At 40.4% G+C, this 26,702-nt stretch overlaps 1 protein-coding gene across 1 annotated transcript in view; it reads right to left on the bottom strand.

Moving 5' to 3' along the window:
- Nucleotides 1–1,172: 1,172 nt before the first annotated feature.
- The window catches only part of LOC107688141 (caskin-1-like), a 95,938-nt gene continuing 70,408 nt past the window's right edge, over nt 1,173–26,702 (bottom strand). The window contains exons 4-24 of the mRNA XM_016485722.1: nt 25,641–25,738; nt 25,297–25,442; nt 24,756–24,851; nt 24,495–24,625; nt 18,090–18,198; nt 17,461–17,581; nt 17,276–17,370; nt 16,658–16,784; nt 13,008–13,238; nt 12,733–12,759; nt 11,165–11,269; nt 10,558–10,673; nt 9,423–9,522; nt 9,041–9,144; nt 7,695–7,805; nt 6,582–6,674; nt 6,351–6,489; nt 5,034–6,229; nt 4,141–4,930; nt 3,531–4,035; nt 1,173–3,088 (exon numbers count right to left, since the gene is read on the bottom strand). Coding sequence (XP_016341208.1) covers nt 2,992–3,088; nt 3,531–4,035; nt 4,141–4,930; nt 5,034–6,229; nt 6,351–6,489; nt 6,582–6,674; nt 7,695–7,805; nt 9,041–9,144; nt 9,423–9,522; nt 10,558–10,673; nt 11,165–11,269; nt 12,733–12,759; nt 13,008–13,238; nt 16,658–16,784; nt 17,276–17,370; nt 17,461–17,581; nt 18,090–18,198; nt 24,495–24,625; nt 24,756–24,851; nt 25,297–25,442; nt 25,641–25,738 — 4,537 coding nt within the window. The 3' untranslated portion in view covers nt 1,173–2,991. The remainder of the gene's footprint in view (nt 3,089–3,530; nt 4,036–4,140; nt 4,931–5,033; nt 6,230–6,350; nt 6,490–6,581; nt 6,675–7,694; nt 7,806–9,040; nt 9,145–9,422; nt 9,523–10,557; nt 10,674–11,164; nt 11,270–12,732; nt 12,760–13,007; nt 13,239–16,657; nt 16,785–17,275; nt 17,371–17,460; nt 17,582–18,089; nt 18,199–24,494; nt 24,626–24,755; nt 24,852–25,296; nt 25,443–25,640; nt 25,739–26,702) is intronic.

Raw genomic sequence — 26,702 nt, forward strand, 5'->3', positions numbered from 1 at the left:
ATAAGAGCGGGGGGGGGGGCAGGGCCGTAACAACTCAATTAACACTGGATCGACAGACACCCAGTCCTTTGAAGCGATAAGCATGATAAAGCTTTTATAAAAGCCATTCCCATGCCAGACATCTGTGCTCTGTCCACAGAGCAGACCGCAACATAAAGGGATATAACTCTGAACATCTGATGGACAAAGACCGGCCACATATCCTCTACGCATTGTTTAAACGTGAAAGACAAAATAAAAAGAACTAAAGCAAGGCACATACATGTTTAAAAAAAAACATAACATTTGCTTAATATACAACTTATTTCATCTGAAGACATGGCAGTCAAAAAACGTTTCACAAAAAGCTACCTTAAAAAAGAAAACTGGAGTTCTAAAAAAATGACCATTTACAATTCATTTAAAATACTTTGAGCCAAGAAGACACTTTAAACTTTTATCTTAAATATTAGCAGTTTCATCAACAAGCCCTCTTGATGCTTCATCATTAAATACTTGTTGAAAACATTTATAATAATCTCTGTTCATAATTTAAATATTACAAATATTCTTCTGAGAACCGGGAAAGGGATTAAGCATATATGGAGCTACTGAAAGTGTGTAAAGCATTGTGGGACCTACACAACTACTTTTCTTGCTTGTGTCCCCTTCCTTTGGGCCCTTTCTTTAATTACATTTAAGATCATTTTGATACTGTGACAATTCTAACAATGAGCAGGCAGATTGTCATGGCAACAAAGATGGATGGAAGATAATGAGAGACTGTGAGTTTGCTGGCAATGAGATAATGACATTCAGAGGCTTGCAAGAGGTTCAGTTGTGACCGGTGCTGTCATAACAGCGAACTGCGCTCCCACTGTAAATGAGAGAGCATGGCATCTGGAAACATCTTATGTCCACAGAGACCAAACCAAACAATTGTAAAAGCATTGCTCAGTCTACCCTCCATATACAGTGGGTACGGAAAGTATTCAGACCCCCTTCAATTTTTCACTCTTTGTTATATTGCTGCAAAAATGTCAACGATTCTGTGTTTTTCTGTCAATATGGGGTGCTGTGTGTACATTAATGAGGAAAAAAATTAACTTAAATGATTTTAGCAAATGGCTGCAATATAACAATGAGTGAAAAATTGAAGGGGGTCTGAATACTTTCCGTACCCACTGTATGTCCCTATAAAGTTACTCAATGTGATTCTCAGTGAATATGTTTAACATAGATACTGCTATGTTTTTCAGAATAAGTTATGGACCATGCTTAACTGCATCTTGGACCAGAGCTCTTACTTTGGTCATTAAGGATATGTCTGTCTGGATGATATTGGGGGGAATGCAAAACAAAGCAGGCACACCATGGTACAATTCACACCCTTAAACAGCCACTGAGCGATGTGCTGAGGTTAGACTGCATGCAGGCTTCCAATGGAACTACACCTGTCCAAGCTCAGACCCTTAAGCTAAGAAGATTCCTTGGGTAGGTGGAAATGCTGAGCATCAAGCCACATCAACATTTGTGAAATCCTTGTTAGTTCACTACACTGTCAGTCAGTTTTAGATTCCTGTTTTATGACACTCACACACACATTTGCAACTTCCTCACTTTGTGCTTCCTGACATCCCACCTTCTGCAAGCCGTCAAACATCAATAGACCCCTCTACCTTGTTCTCGCCTGTGTTTCTGAGGTCACTCGTATAGTCAAAGTCAACATAACTCTATTTACTTTCTAAATGCACGATCCTGGTCTTATTGTGAACAATTCATTCATCGCACTTTACTTAGGCCACACAGGCTATTGCATAATGCTAACCAATAGCTATTCAGTGCCTATCTTCACCATATAGTCCCACTGTACATTTTTTCCTTGCATATCCTGTTTTGCCTGGAAATGCATCACATCATGGACGTAAACCAGCAATTCATGTTGACTTCATGGCCTAAACTGTATATCACCTTGCTGCAGATGACTGAAGCATGGAGATGTCCAAGGATGCGAATCACTCCTCACCAAATCAGAACACACAGGCCCTTCCTTTTCTACTGGCTTAAGGCAGTGCCTCCCACATGGACACGGGACCTTTTCTCAGTTTGAACCGGTTTGCTTGTGTGTTAGAAACACTGAGGTCACCTCTCATGTTAAGGCACACAGGACACTGCACATGATGAGGGCAGGTGAAGGAGGAAGGCTGTGCAGGAGCAGGAATGTATGAGTTCACACAGGCAGAAAGTGAATGGAAACATAAAAGGTCACAACAGCACAGAGCGGGAGCCCAGAGCAAGCACAGAGCAGGGGGTGAAACAGCCACTTCAGTCACTTCACTACATTCAACACAGCCCACAACACTCTTCAGCAGAGCACAGCCAAACATACAGATTTTTTTTTTTTTTAACTTCAATATAGTCATAGAAAAATCCACATATCTGTCATCATAAATTTCTTAATGTTTCAACACTGTCTGTACCATTGAACATGAAATAAAAACATAAAATATTTATATTTATTTATATATATATAACTGTACTAATGCATGACTCTCACTATAAGATTTTTTTCTTTATAGATACAAACTTTCCTCATGCTTACAATATACACATACCATACTATTATTTCATATACAGTTATTATTGTTTTCATATTATTTTACTACTCATTGCTCATAGTAGATAGAGATATTCCATGGACAGAGAGTTGAGCATTATGTATTAAAACCCAACATCTGCTCTCCACCCTCTGCTCTGTCTTTGATGTTTAAAGCCCTGGATGGCCTTCTGCCCAGTCCTGAGGTACATCAGCTCGGGTTTGTGCAAACCAACTCGGAGGGAGAGAGGAGAGATAGGTGTTTCATGGCGATGGGGAAAGGGGAGGAGAAAAGAGGGGTGAGAGGAGCCAGTGTTGAGGATTAGGAAGGGATAGGTGGGTATGTTGTTGGTCATTGTGCCCTTGTGCTCTCCCGGGGCCCTGAGGTTGTGCCACAGAGACACAGGCTGTGCTCTTCACTCCAGCATGGCATCCAGCTGGTCGGCCAGGTCATCGAACATGCTGCCGATGTCGTCTAGGATGCTCACTGTGCTCTTGTTTTCAGCCAATGAGCTGTGGATCAAAACACACACTTAAATATGATTTAGACATGTAAAAAAAAAATGGCTTCAATGACACAAATAGATTTCTTTGGTCAACACATCCCCAGTGGTGAATTTAAGAGAAAGGTTCAAAAGCTTAAAAAAAAAAAAAGATTTGCCCTTAATTATAACATTTGGTTACAGGCATTTTTAAAAATCACTGTAGTATTCTGGTACCATCACTCGCTTGTACTCAACCTGATGGTGAAAACATGCTTAAAGTCTTTGCTTCTTAATAACCACAGATGTGGACTCAAAACTGCTGCCTTGATTTGAAGGACTTGTGACTAGAAAAATACTAGAAACTACTTGAAATTAAATGTTAATGTGAGACGAGATGCCATCATAGACTAGATTCTTACCGGTCTATAAATGTCACTGAAAACAGTTTTTGCATATTTCATGACACTCACTCTTTTTGCCCATCCTCCTTGATCTTCTCTTCTACAGCCTGCAGGGCTGCAGCCAGTGAGGCACTGGTCTCCTCTATCTTCTGGTGCACTGCATCTACTGTCACTATCCCTGCGACAAACGCTGATCCAGTTGAACTGTCCATGGACACCCCACTGATTGAAGAGCGAGGGGGCTTCACAGGTGGGGGTGTAGGGATGGGGGTTGGGGGACCTGATGTCTGGGGAGTTTGGGGTGTCTGTGGGGTTTGGGGTGTCTGAGGTGTCTGTGGGGTGTGAGGAGACTGGGGTGTGTGTGGGGTCTGCGCACTCAAGGCTGGTGGGGTTGTAGCCTTGACAGGGTGGTTGTTCTGGGCAGAAGCTGTGCTGGCCATTCTGGTGACAGTCTGCTTGGGAGTGGGATTAGGTGTCACATTTAAAGACTGCAGAACATTTTTGGATGGTTTGGGAGCTGTGGGAGGAGGTGTAGGTTTTGGTGAAATTGGAGGAGGTACTTTCTTTCCTTCAACTGTAAATAGAAGAGAAAAGAGATAGGGAAAGAGATGGGAGAAGAGACTGAGCGGATTTTGATGCAACAAGGTCTAAATGCTACAGGGTTTTACAGGATACTCACATAATTGTGTAAAGACAGGGCAAGTGAAAGGGCCGCACTGTGTAGTACCTGGGCTGCCAGGTGCCCCAGTTGGTCCAGGAAATGGGGCTTTCTTGGTGATGGCAGCTGGTGGTCCTTGTTTCTTCATGTGCTGGGCCAGAACAGGTTTGGGGGACACCGGAGGTTTGACAGACTTACGAGGGGCACTCTCAGTAACATGGCCTTCCAGGTCTGCACTGTCCCGACGGGGTGAGTTCTCAGGATGTTCCTGTGGCCTGGGCTGTTCTGAAACAGTCACCTCTGACACAGGGCGCCTTTTAATGGTGCCAGTCCCATTCTCATATGGTACGGGCATCTGCCCATCCTGAAGTTCTTCTGTATCTTTGTCTTTGCTCTTGGGGCGGCGCTTAACCGTATTTGACTCTGTGAGATGGAACTTGGTGCCATTTGGTTGCTGCTTGGTGCTCTGGACCGTCCTTTTCAGTGAGGCTGTGGCATCCACACGTGAACGGTTCTCCTGGGGTAAAGAGTATGACATTTCTAGTCCCTCCTCAGTCTCATCTTTGCCCTGTCTAGGTCTTTGTTTGATGATGATGTTTCCATCCTCAGCAAATGGAAGGTTCTCTGCTGAGCTCCCACTAGAGCTTGGCTGGGTTTCATTGCGTTGTCTATCCTGGACTGGCTCCGGCTGTGGTCCTCGCTTGGCAGCTGCTACTAACTCAGTGACAGGCCCACTAATAGTCCTGCGACGGTTCACTACTTCTCCATCCAGTCCAATGGCATCACGCTGCTTTGCTCCTGCAGAACCCACCTGTAGAGAAATAATCTTGTTTTACTACACCAGATATTGCTAACAGACATTTTTATGATAAATACTAAGTATAATCCCAAAGACACAATGACAACCACCTTACCTGCAGATAGTGACCTGCAAATTTCTGCAAATGGAGACCCTTGGCACCCCCACCAATGGAGGACATTTCCAACATGGCCGCAATGCTCTTCACACTACCAGTACTGCCCGTGTCTACAATGCCACCCAGGTCACTTGCACGTCTTTGTGGTTGGTAGGGAACCTCCAGAAGAGGTCCACTGCTCGTCTCCTTGGGCACTTCTGTCAGATTACTACTGGAGCTTGAGATGGCTGAACTAGAGCGTTTGGGGGGAGGTGGAGGAGGACCCTTCTTCTTCTGTCTGAGTGCAAAGGACTGGCTTCGGTTGACATTTTTGTCTGCCTGCCCTTTCATTGAGTTGCTGCGACACACCCGGTGCTGTACTGTGGCATACTTTCCTCCTAAATCTGGCACATTTAGCTCTTCCCGCTCCTGCTCACCATCAGACACAGCATAGCGATTCAGGCTGTGGGCACGTTTCTTAGGTAGACCATACTCATCGCAAGCTTCGTTGCCTTCTGGAGGCAGGCACAGGAGTGGTACTGAGACAGCAGGTCCTTGGGGTGCAGCTTCCATAGTTTCCACAGGCTGGGCAGCTGGGTGTGGATGGGACCTTTGAGTGGGGGATTGGGGGTGAGCACGAGGTGTCATGGGCTTTTCGGTCTGTTGAAGCAGCTGAGAACTAGGTTTTTGTTTACCCGGTGGGTTGCCCACCGTCTGTGAGGTGGGAGGTTTTGTATTGGTGGGCGTTTGTGGTGGAGTATAGGGCGGTCCTGTACCTTGGGGATAAGACTGACGCGGTTTTGCCTGCGCCGATGAGACACTTCTCTGGCCCCCCTGGCTGCTCTGGCGCATGGTACGTGCCTCCTTTTTGGGTGGCCCACTAGGCTCCTCTGTGTCTCGGCTCTTGTTCATGCTGTTCTCATGCAGACTGCGGGCTCGGTGTTGTGCTCCCAGGCTGCTGTTGGTTCTCACTTCTGTGCCATCCTGCACATCAGCAGGGCGTGTAAGAGCAGCCTGTAACTCCCCACTCAGTTCACTGTCCTGGAAAGTGCTCATTTTAGGGGACATACACTCTCCGCTGTCGTGGGGTGGGCTCTCAATAGTCATCACCTCCTGAGTGGCTGGAGGCTTTTTACGCAATGTGTTGCGACCGTCAGAGGCCTTCTGGATCTCTGCCAGCTTCTTTACTGCAAGCATAATCTTCTTCTGGTGTCCTAGGCAAATTAGGTTAGAGAAAGAGCGTAAACCACTATGGCTTAGGCAGTTTGGAGAGAACAGAAGTTTGTGTGTGAAATCACTTTAACAATATGGATCCCAGTCCACTATCTATCTTACCAAGTTTTGTAATGCCAATCTCCTGAAGGTCCTCCCACGTGATGTCAGTGATAAAGTCAATGTTCTCGTATCCATTTTGGACTAAGACTTGGTGATATTGACTCAACCCAATCATAGCTAACCACTCTCCAAGATTCGCCTACAGATTAAATGCAGATAAAAACAAATTAACATCTGGATGTGTTTGATTGTGTGTGTGCGCGTGCGTGTGTGGTTGTACGTTAAACTCACCGGTTTTTTGTCAGGCAGCCACTCATTAACAGTGATCTCTGAAGTTATCTTCTTTCGATGTCCTGGTTTGGTTACTCCAATAGCTGTTAAATCCTGAAAATAAATATAGGAGTCCCTAAACCAGCCAATCACATTTCAGCACCCAATGATCAAGAGCTTCATGCACACATACACACTAAACCAAGTGGCATATATTTTGTGCATTTGAACATATAGACAAAAATGCACAATATTATATATACACAAAATTACATATACACATAAAAGATAAAACATCAGACATATTAAACACTCTGATTCCCAAAAGGTGCCAGGATGACAGAAGCAGATGCAAAATGAAAAAAAAAAATGGGAAAGGGAAAAAAATAAAATAATATTGTAACAAGTGAGGAAAATAAGCCTTTTCAGAGTACCCCAAACATAACAAAATAAACATATCCTAGTTGATCATGTCCTCAGTGTTTCAACAGTACACCCCTGTTAATTCTGCTTTCAGCAATGACACTATGTAAATCCTATGAAGTCAGTGGTTTAATGTAATTAAGTATGGGTAGATGAGCTTGCTTTCAGGAATTCAAATTGCTCAAAAAATTAATTTCAGGTTTAGTAACAATTTTGATTTAGTAACAGATTTACACTCCATAATATACATGAAATGACTGTTAATACTTCTACTACAAAATATGATATATGTTCATAAGATATATGTTTAAAATGCTTTCGAGTTTAATCATATACATAAAATTACATAGCTCACAACAGCATGTATATTAATCACAACATACGCTTAAGTAATTATGTGATTCATCAAGATACCAACATAACATAGTAGGAAAAGACAAACACATTTGACAACCAAGACAGCAGCACTGTCTTGGGGGATTTTCTGGGTGAGATTTTCCAACTTGCCGTGGGCAAAATTCAAACTCTCATAAAACCTGTGAGCTTCTGGCACATTGGTAGCAATTTTATTTTAAATTTTGAGGAGAAATTGTTGGTTGATTCGCTTCTTTTCTGTGCTTTGAGTGGGTCTGTGGGTGTTACATTTAGGGTAGAGGGGAGTGATGTGAATAGTTTAGAGTGGCTTAAGGGGATGGGGGGGACAACTCTTACCTCTGGGGTCATTCGGCTAATGGTAGGAATATCATAGCCGGCGCTGATGAAGTTTGGAGCGTAGACCTGCAGCTGAAATTCACTCAGCCATTCGATAACAGCCTCTGAGCTCTAGAAGAGAAGATAGGTGGCAGTCTATCATTGTTTGGGTCCTGTGGCTGAAAATGGACCAGACCCCAGGCCAACAAACTGAAAACATTAGTCTCAGTGACCAATGTCTCAACTTCACTAAACTTTATTAGTTCATAAATAATTAAAACCTGCCCCTACTTCTTTTTTTTGTATTATACTGGAGTTAAAATTATTACTCTTGGTCCAGGTACCTGCTCTAGCAACAAAAGCCAAAACTTTAGCAAATAAAAGCTTTTCTTCATGAACCAAACAGTTCAGCTTTAAAAAAAGTAGTGTCCATATATTATCTGCTTTGGAATGCCATTTCCCTGGAGGTAGGAGGATGTACTGTAACTCTATGTAGGAGAGGCAAAAATGGACGTGGGCAGCAAAGAAAATAGGGCTGTTTTGAACAGATGGCCCTCAGTCCAGAAGTCCAGCATGGAGCAGCTCTACTCAACAGCTCCAAAGTCCTGCTGAGGAAGATATGGTAGCCATATTTCTCTGTTATATGACTAAACAGTATAATTTCTAATTTCAGCTCATTATAAAAATGACATAAAAATGGTGAGTATCAAATATGTATTACCAATTTGCAACATACAAGCTCATTTATGGGATAAAGGATAATAACACCTAGACAGTGTCATATTCATATTGTGTTGGTATACCTTTCTAGAAAATATCAGCGTCATAGTCTCATATCCTCTACAGTTGTATCTGTTCTACAAGTCTCAGTGTGGACAGACTAAATCTTGATCATATGCCAATTACTATATCACCTCTAAAATACACTCCGAATTCAAATAAAAAGTCTACATTTTTGGGTACTCTATGAAAAGAAAACAAAGGTGAAATTTATTGCAAATAAGGCAAACAAATTGGAATGGACTTCAAAATGTAGCAAAGAAAATGAAATGAATGATCAGAAAAGATCAGAGAGAACGGAATCGCTGCCAATATTAGACAGTAGTATCAGATAGAGCAGTTGACAAATGCCTGAAGCTGAGGACAGCGTGCAAGGAAGCCTGCGGAGAAGCCCACTCACCGTGTCCTGACGACAACCGAGAGCACGTAATACTGATGATGCCAGCTGTGAGAGGAAGTCCTGGGAAAGCATCCTGGATGTGCAGATGCCAGTGCATGCATGCGTATGTGTGCGTAAAAAGTGTATGCTTGTTTGAGGGAAAGGTATGGGGACAGTGTGATTCAAGCGGGAGTAGGAGTCTCCTTACCTTCCCCTCAGGCAGCGCCTCCCCTTTCCTCTGGGACACCGCCTCCCCATATGGCTGCTCATGAAGTGGACAGCTTGATATACTCTGACTGCGTGAGGAGGGTCCTAGAAGAACCATGAGATCATTCATATACATCAGAGCACTGCTATTGCACAAACCAATCCCTTTTGTGTTTTCTGACCAAGTACTCCTCTTAGCCAATCAGATCTTTGTGATGCTCCCACCCACAGCTATTAGTGCAACCATCTGGCACAGAAAAAGCAGCCAAGTCTCTAATTTGTGAAAAAAAATGGTAAAATATTTTGGATGGAGAAACTTCTTTGTGACAAAAGATTCTCGGTATGATTTCTTCTCAAAAGAGTTGTTTGAAATTCCCACTAACCCTTGTTGCTGGAAGCGTGAGAGGGGTGGTCCAAAGACTTGGTCTGCTCCAGCAGGTGTTCTTTAGCTTTGGCAGACTGGGACAAAACCGTGGCCAGAAGCTACAGGATAAACAAAGCTCATCAGATCAAGAAATGACATGAAAATATCATCAATGCTGACTATGCCAATTGGACTTAATGTTCACCCCCTTGTGTTCAACGTTGAAGAATGAAGCTTTACAAAAATGTCCCTCCAGAAAATTTAGGTAAAATCAGCATCTCATGGTAACTATTTGAAGCTCATCATTTTATTGGTCAGTATCAGGGCAAAGCTGGCTTAGGTGGACTACCAGCTATTGGGGTTGAGGTCAACATTGTAGACCATCTTGATCAATCTGGTTAGGACTCGCAGAGACCAGCTTCTGATATTGTTGGTTCTACATGGGTTCTAGCTGGTCATTTAAGGTGATCAGCTGGTCCAGGCAAGTTTCGTTGGACTGCCAGCTTGTAGGATCAAAATCAAATTTCTGGATAATTTTGGTCAACCTTGCTAGGGCTGGTAGACCAGCTTCTGATATTGGTTTTACATGTTACCTAACTTGCCATTTAAGGTGATTAGCTGGTCCTAGCAGGTTTAGTTGGACTGCCAGCTTGTGGGGTCAAGGTAGACCATAGTAATTTGGTAGACCAGTTTCTGATATTGCTAGTTTTACATGGTTTCTAGCTGGCTGAAGCTGGTCATTTAAGGTGATTAGCTGTTCCCACTGGGTTTAGTTAGACTGTAAGCTTGTAGGATCACGGCTGACCTTGTAGACCATCTAGGTCAACCTTATTACGGCTGGCAGAACAGCTTCTAAAAGTAGCTGATTTAAAATGTTTTCTAGCTTGTTCATGCTCATTATTTATGATTATTTAGGTCATTGGCTGATTTGGTTAAATTCTAAAACACAACTGAGCTGGTTGACATGACTGCTCATATTGGCGCATTGTGACCTGTTTTTTTACAGTCCTTTGAGATTGTAATAGACACAGTAATACTGGCAATAGAACAAAGACACTTCTAACCATTTAAACCAGCAACATATAAGACAGTTCTTTCAGGTATCTTCTCAAACCACATTGGAGTTGAGTCACTTTGCATGTCAGATAGCTTACCTTGACTCCCTCTGCCTGTGCATGAAGGATAGTGCTGCTGCCTGCACTCTGTCCACTACCAGAGGATCTGGCACTGGCCACGCTGCCTGAACTGCCCACACTGCTGCGGTCTCCACCTGGAACAACAAGCCCCCAGCAAACACACACACACAAACACCGTCAGCCCAGTCGGAAAACACCTCCCTGAAACCCTCCAATCACACCACTATGAACTTCCCCTCTGCAATGCACTGATCTGATACACGGGATGACAGAGACTTACATAACAATGGTGACCAAAGACCAGGTGACTGATGGACACAAGACATGTTACCAGAGTCACTAATACGAACACATTCAGGCCCACGCTGCCTTCACTGAAAATGCAGTTTGCACACACGGCTACAGACACATCTGTGGATTGTCTGTATGTGTGTTCTGGAGGGAACGACTTAACGGATGTTGCTCTAACAGAGCGAATGAGAGCCTTTCAATGCGCCTACACGCCTGCAGTTGAGGAGGTTTCTGAGGTCAGGCGTACAGCAGCTGCACCTGGAGCGTGGCAAAGCAGGGGGAATTATGAGAGAAGAAGAAGAGGAGGAGGAAGAAGGGGCAGCCCTGCTGTTACCTGCCACAGGCTTGCGCAGCACCCAGATCTCCTCGCTGCTGCCGCCCTGGGTACCACCAGCTGGGGTGGGTGAGCCATGCGGACTGGACTCTGAGCCGCGAGAACCTTTAACACAGAAACCACCATTAACTGTGCCCTGGCTTGGCCACCTGCCTGGGATCAGAAGTTTTCTGGACAGGTCAGGCATGGACAGCTAAACTATGTATATGCGCTTTAGCAGTCTGCTTGACTACAACCCTCTCTTTTGCTTTCAAACACACACAAGGCAAGCACGCATATATATATATACTGTATATCTAACACAAATATATATGAACATTTATATTCAGAGGTACATGAAATATAAAAGAGTAAACGTACTATATATATGTGTATATACATATATATATGCCTTGGTTTACACATACACATTGGTAAAACATATATAATATATACAGATATATATGATTATATATGTAAATAGGTATCACAACAAAAGGTGTCGCAGTGCATTACAGGAGCATAGTTCATTAGGATTCTAAAGCCATCAAACCACAAGTGTACATTAATGTGTGCATATACAAATAAAAATGCAATAACATCTTATGGCAGCTGTCTATAATCATTGAAGAGTCTTACAAGAATTTAAAAATATATATTGTTAAAGGGAACATTTACCCTAAAATTGTAACTCTGTCATCATTTATTCACCCTCATGTCTTTCTTGTGAACACAAAATAAGAATATTTTTTAAACTGTTTTTGTCCATACAATGAAAGTCACTGCCACCATGTTTGATTTGGACCCCATTGACTCATTGGACCATTTTACAGAATCTTGTTTTGTGTTTCACAGAAGAAAGTCAGTCATATAGGTTTGAAATTACATGAGGGTAAATAATGGTGACATTTTTCATTTCTGGGTAAATATTCCTTTAGGGTTTATTTCAAAATGACCAGGCCCAGACAGAATGTGCAGATTTGTTTTGCCATTTTACAGAAAACAATCAGCATGATTCTTCATAATGGATTTAAACATGGTGTTAAAACTTTTATTGGTAGCTGAAAGCATATTCAGATTGGCTGTGGTCACCATTCAAATTCTGTTCTGAGGGCACAGATTCCACATGGGCCTGATGACTATTGATCATTTACAACTGAAACAGACAAACATATTCAAATTTACGACGATCCAGAGTACATAAGAGTACCAACATGCTCCATACCAATATCAAAGTTTGGTTTGATACACAATCGCTGAAAGGATCAGAGTTAGTATATGAATGGACAGATCAGTACATTTGAGACGAAGGAGAGATGAAACAGACAGATGTTCATTGACGGCACACACACACAGACTGATGTTGTGCAGAGATGCAGGTATGGAGGGGTGAGAGGCTGGCTGTGCATTCCCCGTTGGTCATGTGTAAAAGAGAGAAAGACTGAAGTGGAGCGAATCCCAGGTGTGGTCATCACAGAGAGGGAAAATGTAGCACCAAGATCAGGGAAATTTAGGGGTAAAAGAGGAGAGATAACAGCTTCAACAAAGAGAGGCCATGAACCTCTTTTGTGCTGGTTAAAAGAACTTACTAGCCAAATCTTGGTCATTCTTGGTCTCTAAAAAAAAAAAAATCAACACCCAAAATAATGTCAGAAAAAAAAAATAAACATAAATGAGGAAATAATAATTTTCAGAAAAATAAATTCTGAAAAATGTAAGGAATTATTGGAACTAATTGATTAGTTAATATTCAGACTATTAAAACGAGAACTACTGTAATTTAACACATTCCTTAAATCTTTGTGAATAATAATAATAATAATAATAATAATAATACAGTGGAGACAGATTAGGGGATCTGTACCTTGTCCACTGTGCGGCTCTCCTGAGGTTTTTGGGGACCTGTTATAGCCAAAGGAAGTGAAAAGTGGCAGATGGGAATGTGGTGGCGGAGGTGGAGGAGGCGGCAGGATATGAATCTCATGATACGAGTCCCCATTCACCATGGCAACGGCGGGCGACACAGGGCCGCACACCGGCGCACAGAGCTGTATCTTTTGATACTGTTGGGTACAAGTGACTGGACTCCATGAACCTAGATACGACAACACAGCAACCACCACCACCACAACAAACAAAACAATGACACATAAGAGAGGGAAAGTAAATTAACCCAACACAAAAATCACAACCAATCACAAAATTCAAAACAGCAAAACCATAAAAGACTAATCAAAAGGAAGAAAACGCTTTTATATTTCGAGCTGTTCAGTGTGAATGAAGTAAAATGGATGTAACTACAGTGATGTGAAAAAGTGTTGGCCCCCTTCCTGATTTCTTATTTTTTTGCATGTTTGTCACAGTTTAATGTTTCAGATCATCAAACAAATTTAAATATTAGTAAAAGATAACACAAGTGAACACAACATGCAGTTTTTAAATGAAGGTTTTTATTATTAAGGGAAAGCAAAATCCAAAACTACATGGCCCTGTGTGAAAAAGTGTTTGCCCCCTAAACCTAATAACTGGTCGGGCCACCCTTAGCAGCAACAACTGCAATCAAGCGTTTGCGATAACTTAACATGTCGATTGATATTTTATGTGTACACTCAAAATATACATATATACATATATATATATATATATATATATATATATATATATATGAAATAGAAGCGATGCGTGGAAATGCAAGGTTAGTGCATGAATTGGAGAGGAGCTGGTGCTTGTAGTGAAATGCAAAGTCTTTCTTTATACTTGTTTCTGTAAGTCCCTGAGGACAAACAGAATGATCTTCTCAAATGAGAAGTTTAGTATGCATGACTCTTTTCAGTTAGTCTGTGTGTGGGTGGGTGTGCGAGTGTGCAATTTGACTATTTATGATCACTGTGAGCACAGCAGGACTTAGTAGAGGGCTTGTCTGAATTGAGAACTGTCCTCCTTTCACTAATTACATAAATATAACAGACATTACTCCAGTTACAATATTTTTTATAAAAACTGCAATTTCAGCAAATAAGGGACTATAAGAATGGATTTTAAATATTTTAAAAAGCACAATGGCATAAATAGTGGGGAAAAAACATGGATGGAGTGGAGGAGACCGAGCAGCAGATGCAGACACAGAAATGGATACTTAGTGACGCATGAGACACAATGAACACATAGATTAGTTCCCTGCTGTCATTCCCAAACAAAGCCATAAACTGGACATAAACCCGCTGGATGGAAAGAGAGGACTTTATGGACCGTATAAATCTGCACGGGTGCACAGAAAAGTCTTCTGATGCCCAATGATTCTTCCTATGAGTGATACACTAAAAACATTTTTAAGGTCAGGTTTAACGGGTCTTCTTCTCTTCTCTTCTCTTCTCTTCTCTTCTCTTCTCTTCTCTTCTCTCTCATCTTCTCTTCTCTTCTCTTCTCTTCTGATAATTAACACCATCAGCCTCAAAAATAGTTTCTCTAGCATGGATGGAGAGGTACTTATTTGCCAATGTGAACAAAGATGAAGATCTAGATGCCCCAAGTGTTACATAGTATTACATACAAGTGTCTATTAAATTCCAGTCCAGCAGAGGGCGCAATCCACTGAGTTCTGCTGTTCCGTCAATATCTGGATGAAGATGTAGCCACTGTTTAAGGCACTATTATCACCAGAGATTCCCTTTTGACAGCATAAAATGCTATATAAACTGAGCATTATGAGATGAGAAAAGAGCTGAAGATGCTCCACATTTGCCCTGGTTTTGATGCCACAAAAGCAGATGGCCCTGCCTGGCTCTAAATCCAGTGCACATGAGCAGCATGAACAGCTGGCTGTAAACAGAATCAGGGTCATGTGAGTTTATCAGCATTACTTATGCATCTGTGAGTGTGTGAGGTCTCAGTAAGAGGCAGCACTGACCCGCCTGTTGTCCTCTCTTACCCGCAGCCCCAGGCCTCTTACTGATCATTTCCACCAAGCTGGAGGGGAAGTAGCCCACTCTGTCATTTCCTGTGCGGTTATCATGGATGCAGCCCTTCCACCTTCCGTCTGAATGTTGCTCCAGAACCTACATGAGTAATGAATCATCATTATCTGTCATCTAGTGTATAATAATGGCAATATACATCATCTGGACATCTGGATCTTTGTAGTTATTTTCATTCAAAGTCTCATGTTTATTAACCAGTGAGAGAAATTTAGAAAATCTAGAACATTTCAAATACTAAAATTCAAATACTATAGACTAGAGGAAGAAGAGATCATGTAGTAAGGAGCCGATGCACTTATTTAAATAATTTTTGTTTAAATATAAAACATAGGCAACAGCACCCTGTTGACAAATTCCGAAAGTACACTGAACTATCTTCTATTACTACAAAGGATTAATTTGGAACTTCTAATGCAGCCAAAATTGACTTTTTTTGAATTTTTAAAAATGTCTACATATTTAACACAGTTTGAATTGTAATAATGCATGAGAGTAAAACAAACTGACTTCAAATTGACATCAAATATTCAACATTTGTTTTAGAGCAGGTCTTGTTGAATGAATATTACCGTGATGACATCTCCAGCCTTTATGTTAAGGCTAGTCAGGTCGTAATTGTTACAGTAGTCCTTCAGTGCCCTGACCTGCAAGGCTGCTGAGGCATCTGCATTGAGATATAAATGGCATAAGCTACTACACATCACATATAAACATACATATAAACAACATGCATAAATATGAGATATATATTTACCCCTTTTCTTACCTCGCAGCATCTGCTTGATCTCTCGGCTGGCCTGTGTAGCAGTGAACTGGTAGACGATGTCCAGCGCTGTCTGGCTGTATGTGTTTCTCACTGTTGCATTGATGCCACTCTGTAGGGTGAAAGTTAAAGCAATATTTGATCATGTTTGGGATCCCGTGTACTAACATGGGAGATATGTTTCTTATATGAAGAGATATGAAGCTTGATCTTTTTACTTTTCTCTTCTCTTCTCTTCTCTTCTCTCTCATCTTCTCTTCTCTTCTCTTCTCTTCTGATAATTAACACCATCAGCCTCAAAAATAGTTTCTCTAGCATGGATGGAGAGGTACTTATTTGCCAATGTGAACAAAGATGAAGATCTAGATGCCCCAAGTGTTACATAGTATTACATACAAGTGTCTATTAAATTCCAGTCCAGCAGAGGGCGCAATCCACTGAGTTCTGCTGTTCCGTCAATATCTGGATGAAGATGTAGCCACTGTTTAAGGCACTATTATCACCAGAGATTCCCTTTTGACAGCATAAAATGCTATATAAACTGAGCATTATGAGATGAGAAAAGAGCTGAAGATGCTCCACATTTGCCCTGGTTTTGATGCCACAAAAGCAGATGGCCCTGCCTGGCTCTAAATCCAGTGCACATGAGCAGCATGAACAGCTGGCTGTAAACAGAATCAGGGTCATGTGAGTTTATCAGCATTACTTATGCATCTGTGAGTGTGTGAGGTCTCAGTAAGAGGCAGCACTGACCCGCCTGTTGTCCTCTCTTACCCGCAGCCCCAGGCCTCTTACTGATCATTTCCACCAAGCTGGAGGGGAAGTAGCCCACTCTGTCATTTCCTGTGCGGTTATCATGGATGCAGCCCTTCCACCTTCCGTCTGAATGTTGCTCCAGAACCTACATGAGTAATGAATCATCATTATCTGTCATCTAGTGTATAATAATGGCAATATACATCATCTGGACATCTGGATCTTTGTAGTTATTTTCATTCAAAGTCTCATGTTTATTAACCAGTGAGAGAAATTTAGAAAATCTAGAACATTTCAAATACTAAAATTCAAATACTATAGACTAGAGGAAGAAGAGATCATGTAGTAAGGAGCCGATGCACTTATTTAAATAATTTTTGTTTAAATATAAAACATAGGCAACAGCACCCTGTTGACAAATTCCGAAAGTACACTGAACTATCTTCTATTACTACAAAGGATTAATTTGGAACTTCTAATGCAGCCAAAATTGACTTTTTTTGAATTTTTAAAAATGTCTACATATTTAACACAGTTTGAATTGTAATAATGCATGAGAGTAAAACAAACTGACTTCAAATTGACATCAAATATTCAACATTTGTTTTAGAGCAGGTCTTGTTGAATGAATATTACCGTGATGACATCTCCAGCCTTTATGTTAAGGCTAGTCAGGTCGTAATTGTTACAGTAGTCCTTCAGTGCCCTGACCTGCAAGGCTGCTGAGGCATCTGCATTGAGATATAAATGGCATAAGCTACTACACATCACATATAAACATACATATAAACAACATGCATAAATATGAGATATATATTTACCCCTTTTCTTACCTCGCAGCATCTGCTTGATCTCTCGGCTGGCCTGTGTAGCAGTGAACTGGTAGACGATGTCCAGCGCTGTCTGGCTGTATGTGTTTCTCACTGTTGCATTGATGCCACTCTGTAGGGTGAAAGTTAAAGCAATATTTGATCATGTTTGGGATCCCGTGTACTAACATGGGAGATATGTTTCTTATATGAAGAGATATGAAGCTTGATCTTTTTACTTCCCATTTAGAAAGAGGTTGTATGAGAAAACAGACCAGTCTGGTCTACTCTGTCTGGCCACTTCCAAGCAATTCACTATTCAAAATAATTCAAACCTAACAGCCAAAACCTGGTGGAAACCACCATATCATTGAAACTGCTAGTTTGAACCTAAATGGGTGGTCTGTTTGCTAGAGAAGTTGGTTTATGACAATTATGTACACTGAAGTATAACAGTCAGTTATGTTCTTAATACAATCAATGTTATCACAAACAGTATGGGTTGATCAGTCAGTCAGTTAATTAAATGTTGGTGCTTTTTCTCAATTTTAAATGATTGTTTTTATTTAGTCTCCATGTTGCTGCTGTATATGCCACTAAAATCCCTTCAAGGATCAATAAAAGTTTCTCTGTCTGCTTACATCCAGCAGGAGGCGCACCACATCAGTCTTCCCACACAGCGCAGCCTCATGGAGGGCAGTGCCCGCTTTGGTCTGCCTGTTGATGTCGATACCAGCCTGGATCAGCAATCTATTAAGAGAGGACAAAATTAGTAACTAGTTTGACTCAACCACTGAAAGCCACTGTGATCAAACTGCTTAGACCAGAATTCATGCCTAGATTTTCATTTTCAATAAACTTGTTGCTGTTGTCCTCAAGTGATCATCTTCCTGATGAGGTTTATTTTGCGATAATAACCAGCTGGATGTGCTGTACATTATTCTGCTTATTACACAGCTACTTACAAAATAAATAAACAAACATTAATTACTGAAGTTATTGGATTATTTTATTACATGAGGAAAAAAAGAAAGAAACCAGAGTAGTAAAAGAGACAGTGTATGAGATTGGGTGCCAAGTAGAATATGCAGTTTAGTGTCATCATACACCACAGGATGCCAATACCAATTAGAATCAAGTATTCCAGAGAGCCATGTAATTAGGTGTAGAGTAAGATGCGGTAAGATGATTTAGTATTTTACATTAATGACACTTAAATAATGTACTATATATATTAATAAAAATTACATCAAAATTAATGTATACATTCTTAAAAGTTTACCTGGGGTGGCTTCTTGCCCCATGTTATGCTATGAGAACTAAATTAATTAATGTTTCTATTTAATTCCCATTATAACACATTGGCTGATGCATCATCCTCTTGCACATGCTAAACTCGTTTCTAATTATGGTACAATGCAAAAATAAATGAGCGTCTTCCCTATCTTACCCTTCCATTGTATATTAAACTTAAGCACTGCAAAACTGCCCAAAAATCCCCCATCAGCCTCCCGATGACTGAACGGCCTCTATTAGATAGAGCATGACCTTCTGACACTAGGGTAAATTCAATTACAGCCGCAGGACATCAGCAAACACAGGTGGCCTGAGTCATGGCTACAGAGAGGAGGATGGGAAACAGGGTGAGAGAACTTGGCCCTGGTCCCCCTATAATTAGCTGCCAAAATGACCAGTTTTAGCTACACATAACGCCCTCTTCGTGCTCGACCTCTCTTGGAAAATGCAGCAGATTAAATAACATATTGACTGGTCGGGTGTGCGCACATTGTGTGCTGAGCCGTCACTTTGCATTGGCCACATTGGAAAAATGGTGTTTCTGCTAGTGGGCAAATGGCCACATTCATCTGTGTTCATTAAAGGTATGAGAGTGTTAACACACGTATATGACACTGAGTTTAGAAGACAGCATTTTAATATGAAGGTAACAACTTTGGTTAGAGGTGCCATGATCCATTTCTTTCACAGATATGAACAACAAATGAAGCCTGCTTTCATATTTTCCCTCATTGCATCAATCTATTTAGGGCCGGCCAATGCGTACTGCCTTTGGGGTTACTGGATTAATGATGTAATTAACAGCCTTACGATAGCCCGCACTCTGTTGCTGTAACCTGCACATTCATGTGGCCTATAATTAGCTCCTGACTGATCAGAGCTGGACTTGTGCTGGATTGGAGAGAAAGAGAGATGTGGGTGCTGTGTGGGCACATGTAACAGTCTTATTCTAATGTGCGACACAGCAACACTTACAATCCAGGCAGGCTAATTAATGAAGAGTGTCAAATGTGCAGTGATAGACCTGGTGATCACATGGAGATGTTTGAGCTCCTTTTATACTCTTTATGAGACACTGATCAATCTAGTACCAAATAGCTTGTCATTTTATATTTTGTACTGTTCTGCAAGGTATGGAAATCAAGAATTCATGTCACCAAGATTAATAGCTCAAAAACAGATCACTGAGGAGTCCAATCCAGCATGCAAGATGATAAAAAGAAAATTTAAATTTGTATTTATTTATATTAGTATAGAATATTTATGATACTATATTTTGCAATACAGAAGGATACAGCAAGATAAACTCTGGAACCAACATTTTTTGCATGTTATTGCATGTTATTTTAAAGTCATAGAACCTTTCTTTTAATTGCACACAACATTCAGCACTTAAGTGAACAATTTGTCCCTGGACAACTTTGAGTTTGAGTCTCTCGTGGTAATAAACAGTGCTCACATCTTCATACTGCATGCCTTTTAGACATAATACTGATTGGATGATGAAGTTTGACTGAGAAGTCTGTAATCAAAATTCAGTTTCTTTTTTTAGATCAAACCTTGTGTTCAGGTTTGACTAGATGTAAAATAAAGCAGTCATAGTTAGTGGTTATCAATTGCATCTATAGGCCCTATATGACATATGTGACCCTGGACCACAAAACCAGTCTTAATTCGCTGAGGGTATATTTGTAGCAATAGCCAAAAATGCATTGTATGGGTCAAAATTATAGATTTTTCTTTTATGCCAAAAATCATTAGGATATTAATTAAAGATCATGTTCCATGAAGATATTTAATACATTTCCTACCGTAAATATATCAAAACTGAATTTTTGATTAGTAATATGCATTGCTAAGAAGTTAATTTGGACAACTTTAAAGGCGAATTTCTCAGTATTTTGATTTTTTTGCACCCTCAGATTCCAGATTTTCAAATAGTTGTATCTCGGCCAAATATTGTCCTATCATAACAAACCATACATCAACGGAACGCTTATTTATTCAGCTTTCAGATGTATAAATCTCAATTTTGAAAAATTGACACTTAAGACTGGTTTTGTGGTGCAGGGTCACATATAAAAGCCTCTTGTGAATGAAATTATTTAATTTCATGTGCTCCCTTTTGATAGCTTGATTTACCCTAGAATTGGTTATTATTAAAGTAGCATTAAGTTGATTCTGGACTTCATTACGTGCAAGAAGTGTTATTTTAGCATCAATGAGATCCTATTATAGTTTTTATTATTTAGTTTTACTATTTTGAATTCGTTTTTCTTTTAATATTTTCTGTTTTTACTTTATATTCAATTAAAGTTTTAGTAATTTTGCTGTGTTTGTCATTTTTATTGGTATTAGTTTTTTTTAATATTTTATTTATATTTCAGTTTTTTAGTACATAAAGTTAAATTAAATAAAAAATTAGAAATGTTTCCTTTTTTATTTTTATTTTGTTTCAGTTGATTTATGCACATCAAAAAAGTTTTTTTAAGTTTTTTTAAGGTTTTAGTTTTCCTTAATTACAATGACCCTGGTAAGCACTCTCTATGGGTACACCAAGGTTAAACAAAATAAAGCCCAGCATAAAGTGATATTTACACTAAGCCGGCCCTTGACCTAAAAACAGTTTGACACTTTTGCACTAAAATATACACTGACAAACAGTCACATGTGACAACTGTATTGACACCAAGTATCGATCCTTATTGGCAACTGCACTGGTAGTCCTGTTAGCTACAGGGCTTGAGACTGAGCCTATCCATGTATCATCATCATCATAATAACCAGAGGGTAGAAATTAAAAAAGCAGACAATACATAATACAATTTGTTATATATATATATACATATATATATATATATATATACATACACATATGTGTGCGTGTAATAAAAAATTGCGGCACACTCAACCGTGCTCATGTTCCCAGTGGAAAGAAGGAAAGATGCCCTTCATCACAAGCAGGTACAGCAGTCTGTGCGCAGATACAGCAGGTGATGCTGAGGACATGGCTTGTCCAGTGTCTGACTCGCTTGAGCTTGTATGTAAATGCATGAAATGCATGGCTGAGCCGAGATCTGGAGTGATAGATTTCTCGTCAAATGTAAATAGTTGCATGAGGACCTCTGGCCATTTGTATGATAATGCAGTGGGAAGTCACATGATTACTGAATTATAGCTCATCAAAGAGCCGATCTCTGAGCTCCAGGCCAGTTCTGATAATACTCAGATCTCATAACACACACACACACACACATAGATCAATGGCTCAGTCAAAATGGGTGAGTGTGGAAATGAATGGAGAGATGAAACAAAGTTGTGTGTCTTATAATACTCAGTAAAGCAGTAGCTAAAATAAAAATAAAATAAAATATGTATTTCAGATAAAAATGTATTTTATGTCATTAAACACTGCCTAAATATTTTTTTCCAGAATATTGTAGTTACTGACCAAGGAAAACAACCCCTTGGTCTAAACACTATGGAAAAAACAGGAAAACAAAGCCAAAACCCATTTTAGGCAATTTAGAAATCCCAGCCAGGACATGTCTGGGAAAAAGAGGACATAGAGTCACCCAACCAAACGATGGTAGAGTTTTTGGGGAATTATTTGAAAACTATTTTGAAATAAATTGGTTTTGCAGTTCCTTTTGGTGCCAGTAGAGCAGAAATGGTTTTGTTGAACATGTGATGCAAGGATATTGTAATATACAGTGGGTACGGAAAGTATTCAGACCCCCTTAAATTTTTCACTCTTTGTTATATTGCAGCCATTTGCTAAAATCATTTAAGTACATTTTTTTTCCTCATTAATGTACACACAGCACCCCATATTGACAGAAAAACACAGAATCGTTGACATTTTTGCAGATTTATTAAAAAAGAAAAACTGAAATATCACATGGTCCTAAGTATTCAGACCCTTTGCTCAGTATTTAGTAGAAGCACCCTTTTGATCTAATACAGCCATGAGTCTTTTTGGGAAAGATGCAACAAGTTTTTCACACCTGGATTTGGGGATCCTCTGCCATTCCTCCTTGCAGATCCTCTCCAGACTTTCCGTACCCACTGTATGTTAAGTGACTGACTGTTTCTCCTTCTCTCTCATGAGCGGCAGTAAATCCAGCACTTCTGGCCTGCATCATCATCACATGCTCATTGGCTGCTCATTAGCATCAGTGAGAGCGTGTCTGTTTGCAGAGTCTCATTTCATCAAGCACATGGATCCATTAACACTCAAACACACACAGCAGGCCCAGCGTCACACATCACACCAATGGCTCATAAAGTCAACTTGCATTAATATGATGTAGGCTTTTCCCTTCCCCTTTTACATTTCCATCCCGTAGCTCTTGTCCACGTACAATGTTTTGATTATGTTTATGACCATGATTAAAACAACTTCCTTAGCTCTTAAAATGAAAAGTGCTGGTTCAGTTAAAATGCAGAGCAATTCAATGAGCAATGTAAATGATCCTTTTCTTAAATTTGTATCTTTGTCTTGCTTTCCTTGTCCTGTTTGGACTCTCATTGTGACGGCACCCATTCATTGCAGAGGATCCACTGGTGGTGAGCAAATTATGTAATGCTAAATTTCTCCAAATCTGTTCCAGTGAAGAATCAAACTGGCCTGAGGGTGAGTAAATTGTCAGCAAATTAATTTTTAGGTGAACTATTCTTTTAAAAGTCAATTATGTATTATGTCATGTAGGCTTGACAAATGAAGACTAGCTTGACCATGCAAAAACCTGCTGCAGATTGATTATAACTGCATATGTAAAGATGCTTATTGAGGAGGTAAATATTTCAGTCGCCTGCCTGAAATGAACACATATATGAACGTGAACAAACAAACAAGACATAATTGTGTTAGTGCTTCTCTCTTGATAAACGACGAGTCTCCTCTCTTATAATTTCACTCAAACTTTCCTGTCCCATCCCAGAACTGCTAGGCTACATCTTTTAGTCAATACACACAATCTCTGCCTGTCTGCCTGCACCAAAATTTAGTACATTCCCCTGGTGTTAATGCCACAGAGAGAATATGGATTGTTTCTTACGCTGTGCTGATGTGGACTGTGAAACATCCGGCTTAGATATGACAGGAAATATATTTTCTTTCACACAAACAACAGGTTTACAAATGTGTTACGAGAGATTCCTATGTGTGATGTATCATAGCCCGTAATATATGAGGCACAAATCCCGCCAGCAGATCATGAAAAACATGCACTAATGAAAAACATGCAATATTTTTCTGTTAAAGAATTTTAGTATGTACATGTTAATTTCTACGTTCTACATTTACATTTTTAACATTTCAAGTTGTATAAATTAACCTTAATTAACGTATTATGAACAGACAAGAATGAATGAAAAACTGCATATTTGTTATTATTATTATTAATAAACAATAAATTTATTGAACTGTTATTTAAAAATTAACCCAGATTCATAAATAATGTGAAAATATTTTGCTTATTGTTAATTCATGACACCTAATGGATGTGAAACCTTATTGTAAAGTGTGCATTGTTGTTGTAAAGTTTTCTTATCCCAGGAGGTTTAGTGGCTTAAAAAAGTGACCTGATTTATTTTCAGTGTCTGGTAAACAGAGGTGTAACATCGACCCGGCACAGGCAGTCTGAAATCTGGAAAAGCACACTAGAGGTGTGTCTTCTATTTTTAGAAAAGCATTCGACCCATGCATCCTGTCTTTTCATCCGAGTCTCAGGGCTCTGAAAGCTCACCTAATGATGTCGATGTGTCCGTTCTTGGCAGCGAGATGCAGCGGGCTGGTGCCGTTGGGATCAGTCAAATCTCCAGGCTTGGGCTCCAATAGAGCTGCACACATGTTACTGCTCAGTAGCAGCTGGACCACCTGCAGAGCAAACAGATGATCATACACACACACACACACACACACACACACACACACAAAAGCCAACTAGAGACAGGAAAAAGATGTAAAAGTGATTTGACAGTGACCAAAAAAGCAGTGTGTGACTCACCCCAACCCGGCCGAATTCACAAGCCAGGTCCAGTGGGGTCCTCCCACCATTGTCCACTATGCAGGGGTTCGACTGATGCTGCAGAAGCATCTCAGACTGTGAACAGGTAATATAATATAATAATATAAAAATATCACAACATTTTATCGTTACATGCATTTATTTATTTATTTATTATTTTTCTAATTTATATTATACAATATAGTGTAATTTTTTAATAGACAGTCTGTAAACAGTGCCACACAAAACAATGACATATTTGCATCCCATGTTTAAACATTTAAACAAAAACCAAAGTCTTTAAGAGAGAGAATAATAGCCACAGTATCTACTAAAACAGCCTCTTCACTAAGACTGTCTGTCTTCTTCCTTTCATTAAATGCAAGTGTGTGGGATGCTCTAGCATCAAAGCATTTAATCGTCAGGTTCTGGTTCCGTTGTCAGTATCCATAACCACATGTCAAATCTTTTTTCATACACCGAGGCTCATACGGAGTCTTTGAACAACAGTGGGCAGGGTGTTGTAGCAGTGTGTACTCACTACGTCATAGTGTCCGTGTTGAGCGGCCAGGTGCAGGGGGATCTGACCCTCATTAGATTGACCGTTCACTGAGGAGCCTGACTTCAGTAGCAACTTCATGGGCTCTGACTTTCCCTGCCATGCTGCATAATGCAGAGGCCGCATCCCTGGAACATGAAAAGAAAGACTTTTAATATTACTGCACTGCAAAATATACACATTAGAGTTAAGCTTGTTTCAGGTTGTTTGGACGTGACATCCAAAGCAATACTGTACTTTTTTATCTGTGTGCCAAAACAGGTCAAATACTTCATTTAAAGATGCCAATGTGAAGTTAAAAAATTACACTGATGTTTTTCTGGTACCTTTCAGGTCCCTGATGTCCACTATGGCCTGAGACTCCAGCAGCAGTGATATAACCTCCACATTTCCATTGAGAGCTGCATGGTGCAGTGGTGAAAATCTGCGAATAACATATAATAATGACATAAACAGGACATCAGAATTTAATTAAGAACGCCAATTCCTTTATTGAATTTGAATTGAGGTAACAAACAGGATGCAGAACTGTAAATTGAATTTGAATGCAATTCAAAAATTTAAATTCCATTTTAATTCCACTGGAATGGAATGAATAAAAAATCATCAAACTGTTGTAAATTGAGCTTTTAGTCTTATTTTTCAGTATGAATCAGTATAAGGTTATCAAACAACAAGTGTGTGTGTGTGTGTGTACCTGGTATTCCCTACATTATGAGGACCAAATGTTCCCACAAGTATAGTAATACCAGTCAATTTTGAACTTTTTTGTTCCCTTTCATGGGAACTTCGAACTGCGTCCTCTAGGGGTCGCTATGGGGAATGCCTCGTCGTGACCCGTGTCTGAAGCATACATTGAAAAAACACAACTCGTTGGCCGGCGACAGCCATGACGTCACTACCGGTGCGACTATAGTATAAATAGGCGCCGGGAGCACACATCATTCTCTTCTTCGTCTTCATTGACTGTTCTGTTTGAAGCGTGCATTTCCAAGGAAAAAGTAAGAGCTATCTCTTTCATTATGGCGAGCACTAGCAGAGCATTTAGAAGGTGTGTGCATCCGTGTCATCGCTATTTGACACCAGATGACACACACGATCTATGTGTTGTTTGTTTGGGCGAAGAGCACGCACGCGATGTCCTCGAGGGGGCAATCTGCGCGCATTGTGAGTTTTTTCCAATGAAAAAGCTCCGTTCTCGTTTGTCTCTCTTTTCGAGTAAAGAGGGGCAACCATCTGCTCCCCGCGGTTCAGAACCTGCCGCTGCTGAGGCATGGAGGAGAATGAGCTCGTGGGGATCTCAGGTGAACCTGGCCGATGAGTTTAAAGAGGGGCTTTCCCTCTCGCGCTCATCGGCGGCAGATGAGAGACGGCCGCCGGGGGATGAT

Source organism: Sinocyclocheilus anshuiensis, unplaced genomic scaffold, assembly GCF_001515605.1.
Source record: "Sinocyclocheilus anshuiensis isolate Anshui unplaced genomic scaffold, SAMN03320099.WGS_v1.1 scaffold249, whole genome shotgun sequence".
Classification (NCBI taxonomy): Eukaryota; Metazoa; Chordata; class Actinopteri; order Cypriniformes; family Cyprinidae; genus Sinocyclocheilus; species Sinocyclocheilus anshuiensis.